This window comes from Tarenaya hassleriana, unplaced genomic scaffold (genome assembly GCF_000463585.1).
Source record: "Tarenaya hassleriana unplaced genomic scaffold, ASM46358v1 Cleome1500, whole genome shotgun sequence".
NCBI classification, from domain to species: Eukaryota; Viridiplantae; Streptophyta; class Magnoliopsida; order Brassicales; family Cleomaceae; genus Tarenaya; species Tarenaya hassleriana.
The window spans coordinates 1-2317 of NW_010964925.1; the positions used below are offsets into that span (position 1 = coordinate 1).

The 2317-nt window shown below is 35.1% G+C and overlaps 1 protein-coding gene across 1 annotated transcript; it reads left to right on the forward strand.

Moving 5' to 3' along the window:
• Positions 1-1074: 1074 nt before the first annotated feature.
• On the forward strand, positions 1075-2311 carry LOC104809126 (trihelix transcription factor GT-2-like; the record flags this gene model as incomplete). The annotated part of the gene is made up of 2 exons (XM_010535023.1): positions 1075-1457; positions 1913-2311. Coding segments are annotated over exons 1-2 (629 nt in total), but the record flags the coding sequence as incomplete, so codon positions are not given.
• Positions 2312-2317: the final 6 nt, after the last annotated feature.

Here is a 2317-nt window from a genome sequence, read left to right on the forward strand (position 1 = left end):
TGTTTTCTAATAATCACTCGTTCATATATATATGCCCTTCAACACTTTTTTATATGATATACGGTCTTCAATACGGATTATAAATAAATTTCATTTTTTTTATATGTTCGGGGCATTATGCTAGCAAACCCAAATGTAAAGCGATCGGACTGTAAATCCCAAAAAATATATATATACGTAAAGTAGGCAAAAGAACATGTTCATATATATATATGTATATATATATAGTGGAGGGCATTTTGGGGATATAATTTATAAATGTGACATGAAACAAGGCAACCAACATGAGATAAGGGTTGATTACAAAGACGTGTGCGTTAGGGTTAAGAAAGGAATAATAATAATGCATGTGTGATTAGTGATGAGCTTTTTTTGCATGATTAGAGAGGTCAATGCCTTCACGTTAGGGTTACAAAGGTAAATCGACACTCGGATGTTTATTAGCCAAATGTGACATTTACAATTTAATTTGAAAATACCAAAGATATGGACCCCACATGGCCCCGAGCACCGTAACGTATATCTGCAGCTGTTCTTGTTGATTATATTTGATTTTCTACCCCTTTTAATCATTTTTTTTTATGAAAAGCCTACATAATGATGCCAATCATTTAAATTTTATTCTAATATTCTTAGGCTTCTCCACAGCTCATATGATATTTTATTCTGTGATTCTTTAAATACACAATATATATATACACACACACACATATGTATATTATATGGTGACAAAAAAATATATTAGAAAATTGGTTTCTACCCCCCAAAAAAAAGAAGAAGACGAGTTATAGCTAGCAAAACTAATTTGAGAAATTATTAATAATATCATATTCTTTTTGGGACTATTATATTTCCTTTTTCCCTATTAATGCGTAAGCGTCACAACAAATTTTTTTTTTAATCACAGCCTCACAAATATTTCTTACTTATATGCCATGCATGTGAAGATTCCCAAATTAAAAAGTAGACACAAAGTCAGGAAAAAAAAAATCTCCATTTTTATTTATTTTTTTAAATAAAAAGTATTTATATGATATATATATGATATGTACATACACATATATTATATTTATAGATAGATAAACGAACCGTCCCATCCGATTAAATACCCCCAAGATAAAACCACAGTAGAAGAAAAAAGAGGGGAGAAATTCAACCTCACATCTCTTTTCATCCTTCTTTGTGTTTATCGAACGCTTGAATCGAAATTGGCATGTACATGTATATATGTTGGGGGATTCCGGCGAAGTGCTAGAGAGCTCCGCTGTGGCAGCCTCCGCCGGAGGGGAAGAGAAGGATGTGAAGTTGGAGGATTCCGGCGAGAGAGCCACCGTAGGCGGCGGAGGAAACCGGTGGCCTCGGTCAGAGACTTTGGCCCTCTTGAGGATACGCTCGGAGATGGAGTTGGCTTTTCGTGACTCAAATCTTAAAGCTCCCTTATGGGAACAAATCTCGAGGTTTATTTCATTCCTTCTCAAAACTATATAAATTTATATACACACAAATACATACACACATATATATATATATGTCTGTCTGTATGTATGTATTGACCTTGCTTTGTTGTCTTGATGTGTTTTTTCCTCTCGGATCTTAAGCATAATAATTTTTTAAAAAGAATAATAATTGTCTAAATTACTATGCCATACGTATATATATAGTATAATCATGTGTTTATGAACATATGTATATATTCCTTGTGAAATCTGTTTTTGGGCAATTAATCCTATTGGGGTCAACACATCCCCAAGGCTTTTGTGTTCAAATATAATAATGAATGCATCTGTCTAACAACTATTTCATACAGATTCCTAGAAAATCATACGTATATATATATATATGTATACATATACATATGTATCTATGTACGTATGTATACGTGTCTCATGGGTTATTTATGAACGATGATCAGGAAAATGAGGGAGCTTGGTTTCAGGAGAAGTGCCAAGAAATGCAAGGAGAAATTCGAGAACGTGTATAAATACCACAAGCGTACCAAAGAAGGCCGGTCCGGTAAACGCGAAGGCAAAACCTACCAGTTCTCCGACGAATTGGAAGCTTTCGAGAATATCCATCACTATCCAACCGAACCGAAATCTCGACCAGTAAAACCGCCTACGACCACGACCACGACCACCGCTGCTTCCATTGTTCCATGGATTAGTAGTAGCAACCCATCAAGTGGTACCAACCCTACCTTGTTCACCAAGCAACAGCCTACACCGCCTTTTGTTTTGAATCACAGTGCTCATACAGTACTTGGTTCTGGTCATAAATTAACGAACCCTTATAATTTCGCAAGAAATGTTCCGTCCTT